The following is a 20,918-nucleotide window of genomic DNA, read 5'->3' as shown; positions in this document are numbered from 1 at the left end:
TTACAAGGCAATATACATACATACAAAGAATATATTTCTGAGGGATAAAATTAATAATGTATGTAACTTTAGATTACTATATGCTGAGAAAAATTCAGAAGAGTACGCCACACTAATAACTGTGGTTATTTCTAGGGAAGAAATTATAGAGTACTTTCATATTTTGCTTTATAAAATCTTCACTGCTTGAGATTTTAACAATAAACATAAATTACTTCTGTAATCCGAAAAAAATAAAAATGTAAAAAATATTTGTCAGAGAAACAAAATGCATGGAATATATAAACTAAGCAATTTGTATTAAAAATGTGAATTGTTAATAAACATTAAAAGGTGCTCAAACTCTTACTAAGCAGGAAAACACGCATTTAAACCAGAATGAAATACCATTTCACACCCCTCAGACTGGACTGGACGACATGAAAGTGTCTAACAAAACCATCTGACAGCATGTGGATCAAAGAAAATTCTTACAAGTGACAGCAGGAATGTAAATTGAAAACAACTGAATATTGAATATACACTACAACCTAGGATATGAACTCTTAGATGGTATACAAAATAGAAAAACTCTCATACATATGCATTAAGAGATATAAACATGTTCATAATATTATTACTTATAAAAGCAAAAATTATCAACAGAAGGTGAAAATGATAAATTCGTAAAGTCAACTATCGTGCAGCAGCAAAAATTAGTGAACCAGAGTGACGCGTATCAAGATGATTCATTCTCACAAACATGATGGTTTTGTAAACATCAAAAGCAAGTTGCAAAAGCATACACACAGCATTTTATCATTTATAAGGGGTAAGGGGTAAATTTCCAGTGCAATATAAAAATATTGTTAGCGGTAAAAAGGTGTGAAATGTATTAATGTACAAATAAACACAAAATTTAGGAATGAGGTTACCTCTCTGGGGTGAGGGGAGAAGAAAGAGACGAAAGGGAGAGGAAGCTTCAGTCTTTTCAACAACATTTTTTCCTTCTTAAGGTGCATGATGGGTACATCAGTGTTCACTGTATTTTGTATATGATAAATACCCAAATTAGTGCTTAAAATAAAAAATAATTATCCAAATGAAGTAAATATAACAATAAAGAAGCATTCTTTTCAGCTAGAACAGATTGTTAATCTGAGAGATTAGTTTCACAGGAAAGGCCATCTAACAAATTAATTTGAAGAAGAATCTAATGACTTCCACTTCCTGTGCAGAGCTTCTCCCTGTTTTTCAAAATCTAGCAGCACTCCATACCCTTATGATACCCCGTTGATACTGATTCTGTCCCACCAAACTGTACCAGCTGCAAGCTCTTCAGAACCGTATTCCAAATATCAAAATTTAACAATGTTTTCTATTTCCCCAAGTACACATATCTAATTAAGCCAATCCTATTAAGATAGTAAAGGTTGGTACAACTGAAAGTATTGTGCTTTCTATAAGCAGGTTTTCTTTTTTTAAATCAAGAATTGCTAAAGAGGAAATCTTTTAAGACAAGGGTAACAAACGAGGCCTCCAAAGAGAAATATTAGAGAAAGAAATGTTAGAAAGATATTTGGCACCTGATTGTTTAACATCACCATATGTCTTTTATTTTCAAATAAGGTTAGTTCTGCTTATCCTGGGAACAGAGTATCATTTCAAAAAGTTTAGTAGTGTGAGTCAAAGGAATTGATTAACAATTTACAAGATTTTATGGGTTTAATGTCTAGCCATTCATAGATATAATCTGAACAGCTAATCTGTTAAAACTGCTTTGATCTAATTTTTAAAGTTGTTTCTGTTTTTGGTATTGGACCTCTGCTTGAGCGACAGCCTAAGGATATTCAGCATTCATCTTTCTCCAATTTTCAGGCAGTTGTCTGCATTTCCAAAGGGTTGATGACAGGGCAACTTGGAGTTTAAAGACAGCATCTGCATTTGCATTTCAATGGTGTCATAATTCTATGACACCATTGAAATCTCTTCAATATACTTCATTGTTTAAATAGTGAAGGTGGCCAGAATTTGTTCAAGATGCATAAATCTTAGAAAAAAAATTGGGCCATTGTATCCAAAGCCTATTCTATAGAGAATATTCTCCTTCCTTCTTATTTTTTTTAATGCTAAAACCATGTTTGCTAAAACCCATAGACACTGCATCACACCTGCACATGTTTAAAATCTTTTATCCATTTGGATCTCCATGGTCTGAAAGCAAGATTCTGGGATAAGACAAAGAGGAAAAGAGGACACACGATTTGAAATATATTACAGGGGCATCATCAATTTTTCATTTGGACTTCCAAAAAATATCTTTCTCCTCATTGGAAGAGAACAATGTTGTTTTCATTTAGGAAAACAGTTCCACTTAACACATGGGAAGTGAATTCACTGGTTGGTATATTACCTGTTTGCAAGGATCTGAGTTTCCTCATAATTGGCTGTGATTTTAAATACAAATTTTTTTTGTCAAACATTTTGGTAAAAAGGAATGAATCCTAGAGTAAAAATAAGAAATTCTGAGTTCAAGTGCAGGTCAGTTGGGCACCTTTGTGAGATAAGTCTTTGTACCCTTCCTGTAAGTGTGGAAAATGTTATCCACCAAACAGTTTCAGGAAGGGATTAAATAAAACACTATATGTGAAAGTTCTATGTAAACTGTATCCAAAAGAACTGGAATCTGGTAAAGAATAGCTAGAATTGTGTAATTGTTGTGTGAGGTTATGTTTTTTAGATTTCCTATTGGTACCTGAAATTTTTCATATCACTCCATCCAGCTGAGACACTGAGATGTGGCAAATGTTTACACGGATAAAACTATGGGTGAAAAAATAGAACTCCACAGAGGTCAATTCAAAAAATCATCCTTTTAACATTATTTTTTCATCTCCTTGCCATTTCAGAAGCCTTTCCCAGTAGTGTTTTATAACACACTTTTAAAATGATCTGGCTTTTCAAAATATACTCCAATTTCTTTTTTATTCTACATGCAAGTAATATGATATACTGGGAAATTACCCTTAAAAGTCAGCCCACCTTCATGGCCCAGGTAAAGTGGAAAGTAAAAATTCTTGGTATTCTGCAGATTAGGCATCAATCTGCAAAGTCTCTTCCTAGACAATCCCTAGCGACCAGAAATGATTTATGACCTTGAGGGTTTTAGCATTGCAAATATAAGAAAATGAGCAAGTGCATTTTCTTTTTAGTAAACTGAGCTTGCATCCACCCCAGAGTGGCAACTGAATGCCGTTCAGCCTGACTGTATTAGCAATGTAGGCAACTAAAGGGAAATTCTCTCCCTTATAATGAGGAAGCAAAAAGCCTATAGCCTGTATTACACAGAAAGGGAAAAAAAAAAAAGATTCTAGGGATAATAAATCTAAATTCAAAGAGAGAATTGACCCGTTGGGTTTACAGAATAAAAGAGAAGTCTAAATATACTACTAGCTTCGTCAGTATGTTTCTTAACATATTGTTGCTTATGAGACTATAAAGAGAAGTGTGAGAGAATAAAGTGTCTGTGCGTGTCTTTACGTGAGGGAGTATGTGAATGTGTGTGTGCGAGTGTGAGTGTGTGTGTGTGTGTGTGTGTGTGTGTGTGTGTGTGCGCGCGCGCGCGCTCATGGCAGGAGGAGTGGCGGTGAAGACATGAAGGGTAGTTGGAAAACCCCTTCTCTTTTTGCGCACTCCCAGGGCAGCAACCCCGAGCCCGGAATGAGAAGGGAACGCGAGGGCAGGCACAGAGGTCGTCGCCTTGACTAATGTGAAGCGACCGACCCGCTAGCAGAGACTTTTCTCCTTGGCAGCCAACAACCTGCAGCGGGAAAGGCGGGCTAGGGAGGAAACCCCGAGGAGGCGCTCCTGGCCGCCTCTTTGCTGAGATAGCAGGAGCGGCAGCCTGCGGAGCCACGAGCGCAGCGTCACCGAGCTGGTGCGGGTGCAGGGGCGCTCGGGGAGGCGCAGAGGCCCGGCGGCGCTGGTGCGGCGGAGTCGCCCGCGCTGCAGGACGCCGCGCCGCCCGAGCGCCACGGGCCGGTCCGGCCGCGGGAGGAGCCGGCGGCCGAGCGCTGCTCTGCGCCGTGCCTCGAGCACCTTCCTGGCGCACAGCGGGCGACAGAAAGAACCCAGAGGGCTCGGCCTGTTGTCCCGTTCTCTAAAAACAGCCTGTGCGGGAGCCGAGAGAAGGCGACCATTTCAGTTCTCCGCCGGACTGGGATTTTTCTTCTCACAATTTGCGGGAGCCCGAGTAGAGGTCAGAGGGGCAGGCGAGGATCTCAAAAAGGGGCCGAGGGCTGTGAACACGGTCGTCCCCCGCCCCCGTTGCTGGAAAATCTCCTTGACATTTTTCACACTTTGAAGCAGCTGCAGCTGGTGTCGTCGGAAAAGGGGGTGGGAAAAAAGAGAGGGGGCGGGGAGAACAGGGAGACACAGCCAAGAGCCACGAGCAGCGCCTCCTCGCCTGCCAATCCTGGCACCTGTGCACAGAGCCACTGCACCGAGGAAGACCCCACTCCCGGCGAACCCCGGGCTTGAAGCCACGGACACAGCTTCTGGGCAGCGGGTTCTCGCCGGAGGGACCTGCAGCCGCCCACTCAGGCCACCGCCGTTGCCTGCAGCCCTGGGAGCGCACGGCCCCTCTGAACCGCCCGCTGCGCCCGGGTCCCCGGGGATCCTCGCAGGAGAGGCACGGCAGTGTGCAGGGGGTATTATAGAGTTGGGTGCAAGATTCGCCTTTTCTGCTCGTCTCTTCTCTGCCCAGGATTTATTGTGTGTGGAGCCTTCTGGGGGTGGGGAGAGAGCTGCGCCTCCGCCACCGCCACCGCCGCCGCCGCCGCGGCTGCTGCGGTCGCTAGCGCGGCGCGCAGGGTAGGCGGAAGCTGGGGAGTGGATGCGCTCTTGCCTCCCCCGCCAGCGCCTCGGGCTTCCCCCTTGGCCGCTTCCCGCCGGAACCTCTCCAGGCGTCCACCTGAAGGGCACCGGCATCATGGTCTAACGTGGCACCTGCCTGGAATTCCCTCTTTCTCCTTCTCTTCTCCTCCTTAACCCCTCCTCTCCTCCGAGGACCCTCGTGCCCACTCCACTGCGGACCGCCGAATACTTTAAGGAATAATCCTTGACAGCTGCACGATTCACTCTCTCCGGAACCTCATGGGCAGTTTCTCCCTCCGGCGATGTGAGTAGGACACTATTGCTCCGTGGTCAAGGGGGTTGCGGGGGCCCCGCAGATTGTGGCCGCGGCTACAGTGAGCGCCCGAGGTGTGGGACCGAGGCGGCTGGCGCGGGGCGAGGGTGGGAAGACCCGAGCCTTCAGCGCTCTCCGGGAGCTGCTCGCGCGGTAGCCCGCGGAGGCGGCGGGGATGTGGTAGGTTGCCGGGCTTTTGGAATGGACTGCTAGCTGTTGGAATGGGCTGCTAGCTGTTCGGGTGCAAGGGAGTACCCAGTGGCCTGGGCTGGTGCGAGACTTGAAAGGGTTACATATTGCGAAAAGGAAAGGTAAAGAGCGAGTTTTGGGCACTGGTGCTGGGACCATTGGTTGAGCTGAGGTTGATCATAGCTTTTTATTATTTCGGGCATCTCCAGTCAGCTTTTTCCCGGAGGTGTCTGAAGGATGAAGCGCTCCTTTGATCCTCCCTCTCTCTCTCATACACACAACACACACACACACACACACACACACACACACACACACACACACACACACACACACACACACACACACTTGTGGCAGGTCGCATTTGTTCCTTTATCTTGGGAGCTGTCGTTTTACCGTTTGATGTCTATTTGTTTGAAAAATACAATTAGAAGATCTTTCGGCCATTGGAGATTGAAGGGAAAGGGTGGGGTTGGGGGTGGGAGAGATGGAGAGGAAGAAGGAGTATGACAGATTGGAGGACGGAAAGAAGTCGGGGAGCGATGGAGTGAAAGCTTTCTGGGAGTCAGGGAAAGCGAGTCCTTCTTCGCCCTAAGCTAGACAACTCCTGTCCACACATCTCCTTTGTGTTGCACGGCGAAGCTGGTGAACATGCATTACTCCCAATCCCAGTGCTGGGCCCCCTTCAGCATCTTGCATCCTCCTCTTAGAGTCATTAAGGATGCAGGACTAGTTTCGGATCCTACGTGGAAAGAGGGAGGGAAGTACATTAACATTACTGTAACCATGGCACCTTAGCTCACGGACAATTAAATTGGCTCTCGAAGGTCTCCTGTCTTACTGTTTGCAGAGTCAAGAATGAGGGTGAGGGGATGGGGGTTGCACAGAATGCCTTTAAAAATAGTGTGACTTCATAATAACAGAGATGGCTGCAAAATTGCTTCATTATACTACTTCCTGGCCATTAGGGCTGAATAAAGGACCCGCCTCCGCCCTCTCCCTCTCTCTCTCCTCTCCACTAAGTCACAAAGCAAGCGGGCTGGGCGAGAGGGCGCAGCGCCAGGTGGAGAAGGGAAGGGGTCACTTTCACAACTCCCGGGAATCGGCTTCAGAAGGAAACCATCTGCGACTCCCACGACTCCCACTTTCATTTCAAAGTTCTCCTTCAAAAGAAATTAGAAAACGTGGGGAGGGGTGCGGTCAGGAAGAGGTAAAGGTCTCCCACCTGCTCTTTCCGATTACTTTCCCAATGCACTTCCAACACATCGAATTTACCTGCAGTGGTTAACTGGGTCACCACGTAAATATGTGTACCTGTTTACACTGAAATGTAGCGCTCTTGGTAGATGAAAAGCAATTTGTTTGTAAGCATTTTTTAACCTGGCCAAAATTTCTAAGCACAATAGAGATTTTATAGCGTGGGCGAGAAGAGTGCATTCCAGCGAAAGCAGGACACGTGATCTCCAACGCGAGAGATACAATATTAGGAACTCGATTTTCTTTGTTCCAGGCTGAGCCTATGACATGCTCAGCATCCCTGTTGCTTAAGTCCTTCTGTAAGAGGGAAAAATAATAAAGTTGACGGGGGCGAGAACAGAATGTGGAGAAGTACAGGAAGATACCTGTAAAGGGTCTGAACCTTCTGCCCCATCGCCCACCTTTCCTCTTTTACAGCCCACATCCCACCCCTACCCCTCGCCCCAGCCAGCTCCCAATTTGAAAGTGAGGCATTCCTTCCGGGAGGGAGACGTGGCGGAAAAGTTCTCCAGCCCCTGCACACGTGGGTTCTCTAGCGCCTCAGAACCTGCTGCGTTTCGCAACAGATTCCGCCACCTCCCCAGTCCTGGTGTCACGCCTCCATCCAGGCGTCTTGAACTGACTTCACAGAACCACCACGAGATTTTATGCAAAAGGCGGAACAGCAGAGTCAAATCCCTGTTTCTGGGGAACTATTGATCGCACCGGGAAAGAATGAGCAAGTAGGGATGTAGGAATGATGTGATTTTCCCTAAAAAATAAGTCAGATGACTGAAGTATATTGAGGGTGATGGTCCAGACGTTTGCGTTTAGACTCCCGGGGAGTGTATCAGGCCAGTGGAATGTCCTGAGGTGTGACTGTTTATTAATTTAATGGAGGTAGAACTTGTTCTAGACCCACCATTTAACTAGAGTTACCTCACTTGCAGATTCCTTATTTCATTTTTCACTCCATGTTTTATAAGCCATCTTAATGGGCTGAAGTTTTTATGTGCGCTATTTCCGTCCTGTGCTGCATTGCATCATACTAATATGTGGTGTAAGGAAAGCAGAGTCAATTTTCATGACATATTATGAAGTGAGAGTTCTTTATGCATTTTTAAAAATACTTAACTGTCCAAGAAAAGATGTGTACTTACCATGGCAACCCTTACATCCCCCATCACGTGTGCCTGCACATATGCAGCTTCAGAATTAGAAACCACTTCTTAAAGAAATAAACCTGTTTCAGTTACAGTAGCCATGTTTTATTCCAAATTTTAGTGCTGCTTTAGGCTAGCATTAAAATTTTCTCAATTAAAATCTCTTTCCACTTTTGTTTGTAAGCTTTTAATTTTTCTGCTCCCTCTATAAAATGCAGAACATAGCTTAAAATGTTTTTGTGTGTCTGCATTTTTGTGTGCTTTGGATTTTTTTTTTAATTGTGAAGATATAAATTAATGTCACTCTGAATTTTTATCATTTAAGAAATCATTAAATAGTTCTGTTATCCACAGGGAGTTATTTCCCAGGAATATTTCTTGGATCTCTCTCATTACATGGTAATACTCGATATAAAAACCTAGTCTCTTTAAAAATGACTTAAAATGTCCACTTTTTAAAACAACTGAAAATTTGAAGATAAGTTTTCATCGATGTGTCAAAATTACACCTATTTTTTCTGTAATTTTATCTTCTGATGACTGTTGCCTCGATTTAAGGATGGCTCCCACATTCCATGATATTATAACTTCATTCCATACCCAATTTAACAGGCTACACAAAGAGTAACCAACTATTAATAAATTGCCATCTGAGTTATTTCTAGATTCTTGTTACATTTTCTTCCTTCCCATAAATTATGTCATACTTTTTGGAAAATTCTTCATTTAGAGAATATATGCTATTCATTGAGTATAACGATTCTAACTATCACATCATTAATAAAAAAACATTACTTGTAGTATTTTGTTCTCTCCAGTAACAACGGCTGCTTTGTAGAGTATCATCCACATTTGTTTTTGGTGAGTCTACTCCGTCACGTGAATTTGCAGGATGGCTTTTGGGGGAACCGTTAATTCGTATCTGCTGCACAGAACAGACCTTTAGTTTGCGCCAAGCCAGCTGGCCATTAAGTGATTCATATCTTCAAAAAAAGACATACTGAAAATGACTCTAGGATCTTCTGAGAACCCTGACATTTTCACTTTGAAGCTCTTTACTACATCAGTATTCAGTGGAGGGTTTTTTAAAGCCTCAGGATTAAAATTTTGAATTTTAATATTAAAATGGCGATTTGACCGTATAGTATAGTTACTAAATTCTACACTAAGAGACCACAAAGTCACAAAGGAGATGCATAGATGGTAGGTTCTGTGTATGTGTTAAAATAGAGACTCATGAATTGTCAATGAAAACTCAGATTTAGAAGTGGAACTGTAAATCAGCAGTGTTTGGATGATCATGGCCACAGGTCAATAATGTTTTTCCTTTAAGACATGTTTAGCCATGTTTTGTGAATCAGATTTAAATTATTAATATTCAGGTTTTTATAGAAAATACACTAGTGAATTTTCCTGATGTAGTGATAGAGGATTAAGAAAACCATAGGGCCTCCCAGAATTAACCTGCGATCTTAGTAATATAAATCAGCCTCTTTTAATGCTCTAAAATAGAAGTAGTAATAATTGCTAATTTATCCTTCTAGTACATAGCAAATAATAAGACAAAGTGGTACATCTTAGAAGAGTGCAACATGAACATTTTGGTACAAATCAGGTTTTCCACAGTAATGTGTGTCTGTGTGTATATGGTTGTATATAGTGATAGTATAGTATGTTTTTAAGGTATGCCATTTAAATAGTTAAATATATTTATTTCCTGCCTTGGAATGAAGTGGTTATGCTTATAATTCAGGAGCTTTTTTGGTCAGGAACCATTCTTTGTCATCTTGTTTTCCTTACCATAGTGCATGAACTGTAATCATAATTCTAGTAACAGCTGCCAGTTCCTAAACACCTGCCATGAGTCAGGGGCTCACAAAATAATACAAAATAATCCTGTAGGAAGCATTTTTCTCATCATTTGAAAGATTAGAAAATTTAGGTTCAAAGACAGAAGTGAAAAGTCCATGTCACATAGTGAGAAAGTGATGATTTAAACCCAGATTTGGTTCCTGTACCTTTTTCTCCTACTGTGCCTTCTCCTTCAGAGGCAAAAATTGATGCGTTCTAAGTGACTGAATTCTGTAGATGATTGAATTATTTCCTAATGAATAAAGTAAACTTAGTATTTTGAAACAACTTTTCAAGGTGATCTACACATTTGGCAATAATGCACCGTATTGCTTTTTTGACCACCATTTAATATTGGTACCGAAGATCCTGCTACTTATCTTCATGGCAGGATTAATTCATGATAGAAGCATTTAATAAGCTGTTAGAATCTGTCATATAAACATACATTAAGGAGTTTTCAATAAAGCAAGTGTTGGGTCAATAGCTGTCATGTCTTCTTTGAAACTATGATGATATATTTAATATATAAACCTCTGGAGAGATATCATATATGCTGTTTAAGTTATTAACCCTAATAAAAATTATCATTTGTCATCCAATGACACATGGAAACATTATTAAATAAATATAATAATCCAGAGGATTTCCTGCATACATGTACTTTCCTTATATTGTTTACTGCTTGATCAATTACTTAGACTCTCTATACAAAAATCTTATTTTACTTTAATAAACAGGAATACAATAGTAGTTACCAGAGATGAAATATTGAAATTTATATTAGCATTGACATGATCTGTTTAAATATTTTAACAATAGAGTAGATGCTTACATTGTTTAAAGAATTCATTTACTGGCTTCTTAAAAATGTGGTTTCTTCAGTTGTACCAGGGTGTTTTTGCTCTACATGAAGTTCAGAAAGTTTAAGAGCATGCTTTTACATCAGGAGATAGTGACATAGCATAACAAATTTGTTAAGAACAAGGTGGTAGCATAACAAATTTGTTAAGGTGGTAGCATAACAAATTTGTTAAGAACAAGGGATACATGTATAAGTAAATGTGTGTGTGTGTGTGTGTGTGTTCAGATGGAGAGAATTAAACTGTGTGCTCTTCAAGAGATAAACTAGTATGAGAACAAGTGAGAAGTTATAGGTTTCAATTATACAAAAGAGGTGTGTGACCTGAAAAATACTAATAGTGTAAGTACCATCATTATGAGATTTTCACAGGGAGAAAGAGAAGGAGGTGGTGCTGGGGAATATAGGGATGCATAGGAAAACACTGTTAGAGAGCTGTTTCACATAATTCACCAAGAAAAAGAAATACATAGGCTTTTTATGCTATTATCATGTTGAAAGAGAGAGAGATACATTTGTGTAGTGGCAAAACATTTTATAAATGGCTGTCGGCATTATCAAATTATTTGTAATTATTGGTAATGGAAGGAAAGGCAAGAAATGAACCTTACTGAGATAGTGCCTAAATGCTATGAAGACATTTGTCGCACTAAAAAAGGTGAGTGATGGACACAAAGCTAAAATGTATCAGTTGAATTTGAAGAATTAATGTGACACAAATGGTGTAATGAAAGTAATTTAAAAGTGCAAATAATTAGACTTCTTGGGTATCGACTGCTTAAGTGTTCTGCACGCAACACATTCACCATTGTGTTTCTGACCACGAGTAGGCATCTGACAGAGTCACCTAGGATGGAGGTGTACCTCAAACCACATGTTCTGAGCACTGATATCACATTGAGTATTTACTCCAGTGTTATTCTGAGTCAGTGTAATTCAAGACATGGAAAAAATTTTCTTCCCTACTTCAAGTGTGATTAGTTTCTTAAGATAATTATAAAAGCTATTGTAATTAAGCCAAATACCTATTTAAACTTCGAGTGATTGTTAAATATTAGCAATGTCCTTAGGGTGATACCATATTGTTGAACACTGGGCATACCACACACATACACTCACAGCTGCAGTTGCTCTGTTTTATAATACGCACTCTCACATAACTGTAACCTTACTACTTCATGAGTTCATAACACCTCAGAGATGGAAAGGACTTTAGAGGGTTTTATTTTACAAAAGAGGAAAGTAAGCCCAGACAAGTTTGCTTTCTTGTTCCAGATCACACATTCGTTAGTGAGAGAATATAAATAGAACCAGATATCCTGGCTCCCAGCCTCTGCCCAGAAAACCACACCTTTGGAACTACAGGAGTTTTTTACACCTGAGAAAAGGGAAATAGGGAAAAGAAACTTAATCCAATAAATTCAGTTAATGAAGCCAGCCAATATAATGACTCACCCCAAATATATTTCTTTCTCATTTCATTTTAGGCTTGAATTTTGGCCTGAGTGTTTATTTGACCTAGGTTTTTTGGACAATTGCCTTATCTTTCCTCTTTGATTTGACTGTCTAGGCAGTTTAATTCTATAAATTTAACATCTATTCATTATTATATTTTAAAGAGATACCTTTAAGAAATATGTAATTAATTACAGTAATATTAATGCATTCTAAATTTTGATACTATATCCTTTTTAATGAAGATTAAAATATTCTTTTAAAGATTGATCTATTTAGTATAATGCCAACTCAATTAATATTAGATGGTGGGGAAATGTTCAATTCATTTTAAATAAATAAATTGTCTTCTAGATTTGCTAATCTCATAGGATTAATCAGTAAATTTTCTTAACAAAAAACCAAGAATGATTTAAAGTGAGATTAGGTCTTTCTATAAAATATTGTCTTGAATATTGATTAGAAAAACATTTTAATCAGGAGAATAAAAGCAATACAGTTGGAATTTTTAAAAACTACTAATTTCTATTAATTTTTTGCATTACAAAGTTACATTTTGAACGGTTCTTTGAAATAATAAGTTCCCTCTTAGTGCTAAATATCTGTTTATTTATTTCTTATGTTATGACTTTAAAGAAAGAAGGTCTCTTCTTCCATGAGACAAATTTGAAATAAGTCTTTCTTACTTAATGTTTTCTCTAACGCTAAAATTCTGACTCCACTTTATCTAGAAGCTTCAGTTACTGGGAAACTTAAGGCAAAAATGTTTTCTAACCTACTGCCAAAACGTATTAGCAACAATTATAAAACGTTTTTGAAGTTATGATGTACAACTCTTAAAATATGTATTTGGTTTATAAATAATGGCATATAGAAATACCTACAAACAAAAGTGTTTAACAAGCCATACCTACACAGTCACATCTAATAACCCTTTTTAGAAGACAAATTAACACTTCTTAGTAAGCAATGATGTTTAAAATCAAAGAAAAAGCATGATGACTAAATTAGTGCATTACATATCAGCCCATTAGCTATGCTTTTCATTTGTAGAATGGCTCTTATTCATGCCAGCTTTCAGTGTGCTGTTCTGGGACTCGTGGGTGGGATGGAACGGAACATATTTCTGTATCTGTGAATATAATCCCACACACCATTTTACATGACAAAATCTGAGTGTCCTAAGACTAGGTGTTAAAAGATAAGATGTCAGCCTTTACCGGTCCAGGGTTTGAATTACCTTCATAATAATACTTGTTTTATCTTTCACAATATCTAATGCTATTGAAAGAGATGTAATTTAGACATAGGCTATAAGGAGGAAGGGTGTTTTGTGTTTGCTTCCTTGCTTCCTTGCTTATTTTCTTGCTTGCTTGCTTTTTTGACCTCGGCGTTACTAAGGTTTGCTTCCTGCAGACGAAAAGCAAGCTGCTGAAACTCAAGCAGAGTAAATAACAAAGTGGAATATAAACAAGGGGAGGGGAGGGGGGGAAGGTGATGTATTTTTGTACTTTGGTACATGAAGAAATATGCTAGAACTGCAATGCATGTTTATTTTCTATATAAAGCTTATTAATAATAAATATATAGATTAACAGGATCACATTTTACTTTGCGATGGTACATGCTCACTTATGGAAATATATTAGAAAATCTAGGAAGATGATGAGTAATTGAGAATGTGTTTATCTTAAAGTCTAAAATGTACTGGTGAGTGAGAAAGTTAGAGCAAGGTTTGTATAAACAATATTTAATGTCTGTTTTTCCTAAATATGTTTGTCACACTCTTAGTCGTAAGTACACTCTCTGTGTATCCATCCCATCCTAAATACGCTCCCTGAGCCATACCTACATGGTCACTATGCTTCTGGAGCAGTTGGCAAAGTATGTATCTTCTCTACTATTTATTAATTAGCATAAATTCAGCTCTAAATACATGGTGCAGTGGCAACTGCTAATGGAATAACATGTTGGTCTTTGTAGGGAGTCTTGGGATGCAGTTGTCACTCTCTTTTTGGCTCTGCAGGTGACCAAGACAGCCCTAAACCTCAAGGGTACATGTCTTCTTTAAATGTGTAAAGTTATCCATAATGTTTAGAATGGAATATATTCTTACCCTACTTCCCCTTTTTCCAGGTAGAATTTCTTTGTATGATAATGTGTGGAAAATAGAAAGGGATGCAGAAGAAAGAAAGTCGAATTAGGATTCTGGGAATATGGATGAATATTTTCTTGTCTTAAATGTCATTTAATGTTTTTAATATTACTAGGGATGGATAAAATAATATATTTTTGGCATAAAAAGTAGAACATTTTATTGAGAGTCAAGAATTATAGTCTGGTGGGCTTACATTACAAAAAGTAATACAGTAGCTTCTAGGATTTGCACTGAAAAGGAAGGCAACAAGAAACTGTGATGATGCTTGAAAGATTTTACTCTGTCTTCTGGGAAAAGTGAGAAATTTACCCTTAAGTTGAGTAAAGATCACTGTTATGTTGGCACATTCTTTTCAGAGTACTTAGTTAAATGAAAAATATACAGCCTATGAATATGGTTTAATGACACTTTAGAGTTCTTTGGTTACTTTTTTCTTAAAGATCAAACCTTTAAATTGTATGATTTGTGTGGTCACCCAAGATCACTTTAATTTGGTTGTTTCAGGATGCTTCAAAATGTGAATATGCATCATTCTTAGCATTGTTAAGTAATTGTTTAAACGGGCTGTCTCCAAAACCAGCACACTATACCAGTGGCTGACTTGATTTTTATATCCTTAGCAAACTACCTCACAGCACAATGCAGAAAAAAATGCATATTGTGTGAATGAATACTTTCACTTATGCCTCCTAATGCCTCTGACTCCTGCAGCCTTTACTGTGGTTCCCCTGGATTTCTTCTTTTTCCTTTTTTGAGAATTTCGTGAGATTTAACTTCTCAGTCCCTCTTTGAAGTTAGGCTGGCATGTGACTTACCCTGACCAATGCAATAGGAGCTAAAATTGAGGAGTCTTTCTTTGGAATGGGAGTATTTATGACCTAGAGCTATTTGCTCTTCCCCTGATACAGCAATTACGGAAACATGTCATGACGGAGCCTCCATCAGCCTGGTCCTTGAACAACTAAATAAAATCATCCCTTTCAACATATAGCATGAGCAAGAATAAATGTGTTGTGTTAAGATTTGGGGGAGCTGTTTGTTACTAAAGATAACCTAGCCTTTCCTTCCTTTCAAATTCATTGAAATTCCAGTGAAAGTGGAATCCTGAGTTGAGTCCAGTTCATGGTGTCAACAATGAAAGGGATGTTATATGAACATGCCTCTTGTTTAGATTTTAATAAAAAACTATTCTATTTTATGATTGATTACAATTATAATAATTAACAAAGCTGTATTTAAAAGATACAAAGATCAATCTACTTGAGAAAATTTGATATGTGAAGCACTTTGATTTTCTCAATTTATAATTTTGTGTGCACACATGTCTTGATACACTCCTGAAGTCTAAGAACTCTGCTACTTTCCTTGTACAGCGTAGCTGTACACTGATTTGTGTCAAATAGAAGAAACCAGGGAGATACGTATTTTCTCATTCTGTAGCTTGTTGGGACAATATTTATAATGATAATAAACAAAACTCTACCATATCTACTAGAATCTGCGACATTTTGTCAGTTTAATAAATTTTACTCAATGCATTTATCCATTCATCCATTCTAAATATTTATTGTGCTGTTATTCTGTGGCATGTCCTGTGCTAGGCAAGGCTGATTACAAATGTGGCCCCTGTTTTCATAGTGCCTGTAGTCTAATGAGGTAGGCAGACATTAAACAAATAATTACTTTAGGAATATACAATATCAAGTTATGATAAGAGCTGAGAAGGAAAACACCAAGGTACTGAGAGTGCATATAATAGTGGTCTGAGGAAGAGAAGTCACATCTCTGATGAGCTGATATTTAGATAAGACATCTAAGATGTTAAGAGTTAGCCAAGCAGAGAGGAAGACAGAGAATTCCAGGCTGGGCAAACGGTGTAGGCAAAAACTCTAACTCAGAAGAAAGTGGTGCATTGAAGGGCAGTGTAATTGGAAAGAGGCCAGTGTGGCTGAGTATTAGGGAGCAGGGGGAAATTGGCATAATATGAGACAGACATGAATCAGACCTTCTCAGATTTTATTGACTCGGTTAAGAATTTAAGATTTTAATTCTACATTCTGTGTGAAGTCATTAAACATTTTTAAAGAGAAGGGTGGTGTGAACTGATTGATATTTTCAAGTAATCACTTGGATTGTTTTGTTTGAAATGCATTAGACGAAGGTCAGAGAGGAAGTACGGATTTGTAAATTAGGAGATGTTCACAGTAGGTTGCCCGAGAGATAATGTAATTTGCTCTGGGATTCTGGCAATGGAAATGGAAGGAGGTGGATAGAACTGACGTATGCTTGTAGATCCTCTCGTATTCCTTGCTGAATTGATAGTGGGAGAGGGCTAGCGAGAAGAACTATGGTATCAAGGATTATTCCAAGATTTCTAACAGGAACAACTGGACACATGGAGATACAAATTATTGTCTGAAAAGTCCTAGATTAGCTATTGAATAGCTGATCTATTCAAGTATAACTAGAACATTGACACTCATACTAAGGAAACTGAATAACTGGCTGACGTATTGAAAATGAATGATTGAATCAGAGCATCAACTTCTCATAAAACTAAATATCCCTATATATAAATACTGGAAATGTAGTGAATACTTTTGTGGGGAAAATAATGCATCTCTTTTTAAGAAAAAAAAGTTTTCAAATAAGTGATAATTGGGTATGCATTAGAGTGACTCATTTTATATTGCTTTCTTGGTTTTCTTCTAATTATTCTCTGGCATGAAAAGAAAACATGAATGTGTATCCAGTCCTTCTGAATACTAATTTTTTCCGCCTCTTTCCACTTTGCTTTAAAGTTTGGAAAGAACAATTTACTCCTTGTTCTTTTATATTTGGTTTCCTGAGAAGAAAGGCAGTTAACGATTGGTATAGTTTGTTTTAAGCAACCATTTAAGTACTTTGTACCCTCTTGTAGCCCTGTAATTACCTAGGTATCCATATTGTGGACTTCTCTGGGCAAGGCCACATACATTACAATACAAGTTCTCCCGTATGTGGTCCCTTTCCTTGAGCCCTCCACCTTTATAATTTCCTGGTGCCAAATTTTGCCAACTAAGACACACTGTAAATTGTTGTCCCAAGAGTGCATTTGTAAATACAGTGATAATCTTTTACTTATGTACATATTATGAATACCTTATGAAGGAATGAGTTCAGCTGCAAGTAACCAACAATTTGTGGCTAACTGAGTAAAATATCATTTTATTCCTTTTTGCAGTTAGCCTTTGCAGTGGTAACTAAAAATCCTGGAACATTTCAGTGGCTTACAACCACAAACATTTATTTCTCACTCACAGATTTGTGGGCCAACAGCAGCTCTGTTTGGCTCTGTTCACTGGGTCTTCTCAGTCCAGCTTCCAGGCTGAAGGAGAAGCCCTTATCTGGGATGTGGTATTCTCCCAGTAGAGGGCAAGAGCCAGAGTCCAGACTGACCCACTCCAGTTCAATGAAAGCTTCTACTCACATATAGCATGTTTTATGTCCATTGGCCAAATCAAGGCATATAACCAAGCATGGCATTTCAAGAAAATAAATGGGAAAACATCCACCATGGTATCAAGGCTCAGGGATGCCATTAGGAACTCTTGACTCTTTCCAAATCACTGTCTGCGGCTTGGGTAGCATGCTTAGCATTTACACTCTAAACGAGTTTTCCCATCTTAACCCAGCTGTCTTCTGGTGGATTGGCACCAAAGATAATAGCAACAGAGGATAAAATCTGTGAGTTCTCCTGAGTCTATTCTTCGTTTTTCATTGTTTTCTTTCATCCTGGCCATCATGCAGATCCATTTAATCTAGTACTACTTGTGAATATATTTTTATTTTCTTTCTTCTTTGATTGAGTTGAGATATATTTTACAAATTTCTCAAACTACCTTGCTATACCCTGCTATTTCCCTAGCATAGCTATTTCCCTACCATGGGGCACTTGGAAAAAAATAACATTCATCTTGAATTTTAGATTAATAGTAATTCAGTTTTAGCTTGGGGGAACCAAATTTCTTATCTTTTCAATCACGAAGGTTAGTTATGAAATAACATTTTATTTTTTAATGAAAATCTCTAAAGTCTGTGGAGTGATTTAGATGTTAAGAATAGATGTACTTTGGAAATGTCAAATAACTGATAGATAACTATCAGTTGATACAAAACTAGTCTGAAATTCTCTCTCATGTTCAAAACTGTATATATTTTATTTTTATTCAGATCTACTTTATCTAAAACTTTAAATTATAACCATTATTTATTTCATGAACCGTATTTTCACCAAAAAAATTTTATTTTTTTCTCTTAACAAATGGAATCATCAAAATTGAACGTATCTGTCATTAAAATAAATTCTTCAAAAGTAGATATGTTAGATCATTCATGTTTAACCTTCTTTGGTGTTCTTTTGAAGCCACTTAGACTCCTAGTTTGAATGGTAGCACAATCACCACTAGATGAGTGATTTTCAAATGGTTTTGTAATTGAGGAACTTTTTTAATCAAGTGAAATAGTACAGAAACCTCCAATGCATAAAACAGAGACAAGTGGAATTTCTGTGTTTGAAAATCACTGTATTTTATATTCAAGAATGATTATGCTGAAATATAAGTATTTTATAGTTTCTCACCTTCTATTTTTAACAGAAATGCACTTTACCCCCAATTGGGGAAATTTTAAGAAAATATAGGCATTTTTTATCTTCAGTTACAGATTACCAACAGAATTAAGAGTTGAGCAAAGCCATTCGAATTGTCTGTCATATAATACAAACAGCGTTGTATTAGCTCTTCCTTTTTTTTTTTCCCCTTCAATTGACAGAGGTTGATATCTGCACAGACTCCCAGAAGGTTTCACTTTATCACACAGATTATCAGTGTACATTCGAGGCCTCCCAGGACAGAAATGTATTTGGGACGGCCAGTTCTTCCTCTTAATGAATATCGGAGGTGCTCAGCTAAATAAACAAAATGGTAGAGAAAATGCACAACTATAGGCTAATCTGAGGCAGTTAAAAAGACTTACTCATTTTGCTGCATAGAGCTCATCAGGATGGCTTTGGTTTCTATACTCATCAGGGCTTGGGGCCACTTACTTCCCTCATCCGAAGTATCCTTTTGAGACCAGTTACAGTTTTTGTGGAAGTGAACTCCAGGCACATCAGCAAAAAAGAGCTTCAGAGGCAGAGGTGGACAGAGTGATTATTTCCTCAGAATTTCATTTCTCTATTATCCCAGAAATATTTGAGAGTATTTTGCAGGTCTTCTGTTTCAGAACACATGGAATTCTTATTACCTTTGTTGGCTAAACTATGTTATTACTCTCTTGCCTTCTGCCATCCTGGCCTGGAAATTTTTATTTTATCAAATATCTGTCAAAATTTTATTTTGCTGGCATCTGTGGTTTAGTGATATGTGTAATTGAATTGCAGTCAGAGCAAAAGTATGGGTTAAATTTTTTTTTTCTGTTACTTTCTTGCTGGGTAACCTTAGGAAAGTTATTTTTAATTCTCCACATCATAATTTACTCATCCTTGAAATGAGCATCATAATATTCATTTCATGTAAATGTTGTGATGATTAAATAATTTATGTAAGAAAAAGTATCTAGCACACTGTTTCTTACTGATTGACACTTTGGACAATCGAATCACCTTACCTCCTCCCCAGTGAAAACAGTTTATTGATTTGCCATGTCTTTTGGGAAAAGGCCAAAATCCATAGTTTTTCCTACAAGTCCCTCAAGTCTGGCTGTTATCACATTTTAGCTTCACTACCTACCTGTCCAAAAATGTTGCCCTCTTTCAGTGCCTTGAAGAGGCCTGTTTCCTATAATGTTAGGGTCTTTACCTGTGCTCTTCTCATTCGCTGCTCTGCTCACCTGGTTACCTCCTAGTCTCCTTTCCTATTTCAATGGAGTGATCACTTCCTGTGGAAAGCTTCTGGCATCAGATTCTCTTTTGGTGCTGTGCATGGAGCACAATGCTGCACTGAGTGTTCTGCATGTGTTTATTGAGTGTGAATTGCTCTACTGATCTACAGTTTTATCTTTCTGATCCTTGGAAATGTTTTATCTTGGGCATTTAAAAAAATCCTTCAAAATGAATTCATGTACAAATGGAAAAAAAAGAGAAGAAAGAAGCTAACATTTATTAGAGACCGACTGTCATTTCAGGAGCTCATCTAGGCATGCTATACCTTTTTTTCCTTATGTGATCCTCACCAAATCTGTAAGCAAATATGATTTTTAGGAAAGAAATAATATTATATTTATTATGTTACATATATTCATTAAAAATCTTTGTGCCAAATTAAGAGGAGAAAGGGAAGCACGCACAATTGATAGACAAAAAGAAAAAAAATACTTTTTCCTTTTGTTGAGAAGGTAGTTATAGGAAAGTTTTATTACCTAAGAAAAAGTTTATGTCATAGAATATTGTAATCCTTTTTCTTCCCAAGGCTACATTTACCATTTACATAGATCAGGCTAACTGAAATATACAGCTTTTGAAAAGATGATAAATAATCTATACCTTGCACATAATTTATATATTTGTAAATTAAGTCACTGTTATGAAAATAATTCCCACCACACATGGAAATACTCTTTTGCACCATAAACACAAAAAAAGAGAAGCTTTGAAGGAGCCTGCAGATGTCAAGAATGAGTTGTGGGCAATCACAGTAAACATTCTTAGAAGTGCAATATGTGATAAAACACTTGCAGCCAGTTAAATGAGGGCCACTGACCTTGTCAGAATGACACAGCCAGCCACGGGTGAATTCAGAAAGAACTCCATGAACTATTACCAAAATATATATATCCTTCTAAAATTTTTAATTGCAA

General features: G+C 38.3%; 1 protein-coding gene across 7 annotated transcripts in view; it reads left to right on the top strand.

Moving 5' to 3' along the window:
- The first annotated feature begins 4,019 nt into the window (after positions 1 to 4,019).
- Positions 4,020 to 20,918, top strand: part of LRRC7 (leucine rich repeat containing 7) — a 430,080-nt gene continuing 413,181 nt past the window's right edge. For all 7 annotated transcript variants that reach the window (XM_064493462.1, XM_064493461.1, XM_064493460.1 and 4 more), the window contains exon 1: positions 4,020 to 5,158. In XM_064493462.1, coding sequence (XP_064349532.1) covers positions 5,157 to 5,158 — 2 coding nt within the window. In that variant the 5' untranslated portion in view covers positions 4,020 to 5,156. The remainder of the gene's footprint in view (positions 5,159 to 20,918) is intronic.

Source organism: Camelus dromedarius, chromosome 14 (assembly GCF_036321535.1).
Source record: "Camelus dromedarius isolate mCamDro1 chromosome 14, mCamDro1.pat, whole genome shotgun sequence".
In the NCBI taxonomy this organism is placed as follows: domain Eukaryota; kingdom Metazoa; phylum Chordata; class Mammalia; order Artiodactyla; family Camelidae; genus Camelus; species Camelus dromedarius.
The sequence above is the reverse complement of the archived record's forward strand: the minus strand, read 5'-3'. Positions and strand labels throughout refer to the sequence as shown.